Here is a 585-nt window from a genome sequence, read left to right as displayed (position 1 = left end):
GGCCCAAGCTTGGGGCTGAGCGGCCGGGCCGGGCCTGGGAGCAGCGAGCAGTGAGCGGGTGGGACAAAACCAGAGAGCTGAGATGAAGCCAGACCAAGGTCCACAAAGGCGAAGCGGACAGCGGGGCGCGGGCGGCGGCAGGTCTCACGCTCCTTGCCGCGCAAAGGGCCACAAGGGGCCGTGGGAGGTCACAGCCAGGGACAACAGAACGGCAAAAGCAAAACTAAAAAAGAGCAAATAGATGTCAAGCGACGAGTATCTGTGAAGACGCGGCAGGAAGCCTGGCAGGGGCCCAGAACCTCCTGCCCAGGAAGTGGCCGCAGCCCTCAGGCCCCGACCCCGGGGCAGGGCTGGGAAGGTGGCGGGGAGGCGCGTACCCCGGCCCACCGGCAGGGCCTCTGCGTTGCAGCACTGGTCCACCAGCTGGTGGCAGTGCTCGATCAGGGACTCCAGCTGCGCCTTGTCACAGGTCACCCCCAGGAACCTGGCCAGCTGCTCCACCATCGTCACCAGGTCCTGGAAGACAAGGGGCAGGGGCACAGCTGCCTGGGCCGTCCTCGCTGACCGGCCGGGGCTGGGCCAGAG

General features: G+C 67.4%; 1 protein-coding gene across 2 annotated transcripts in view; it reads right to left on the bottom strand.

Annotated features, from left to right (window-relative positions):
• SULT4A1 (sulfotransferase family 4A, member 1) overlaps positions 1-585 on the bottom strand; it is a 12,406-nt gene that overhangs the window by 1,539 nt on the left and 10,282 nt on the right. For both annotated transcript variants that reach the window (XM_012720386.1, XM_012720387.1), the window contains exon 6: positions 378-516. In XM_012720386.1, the coding sequence (XP_012575840.1) occupies positions 378-516 (139 nt within the window). The remainder of the gene's footprint in view (positions 1-377; positions 517-585) is intronic.

The sequence above is a fragment of the Condylura cristata genome, unplaced genomic scaffold (assembly GCF_000260355.1).
Source record: "Condylura cristata isolate star-nosed mole 26May11 unplaced genomic scaffold, ConCri1.0 scaffold00004, whole genome shotgun sequence".
NCBI lineage: Eukaryota > Metazoa > Chordata > Mammalia > Eulipotyphla > Talpidae > Condylura > Condylura cristata.
Note: the sequence above shows the minus strand (reverse complement) of the source record. Positions and strands in the feature narration are given on the sequence as shown.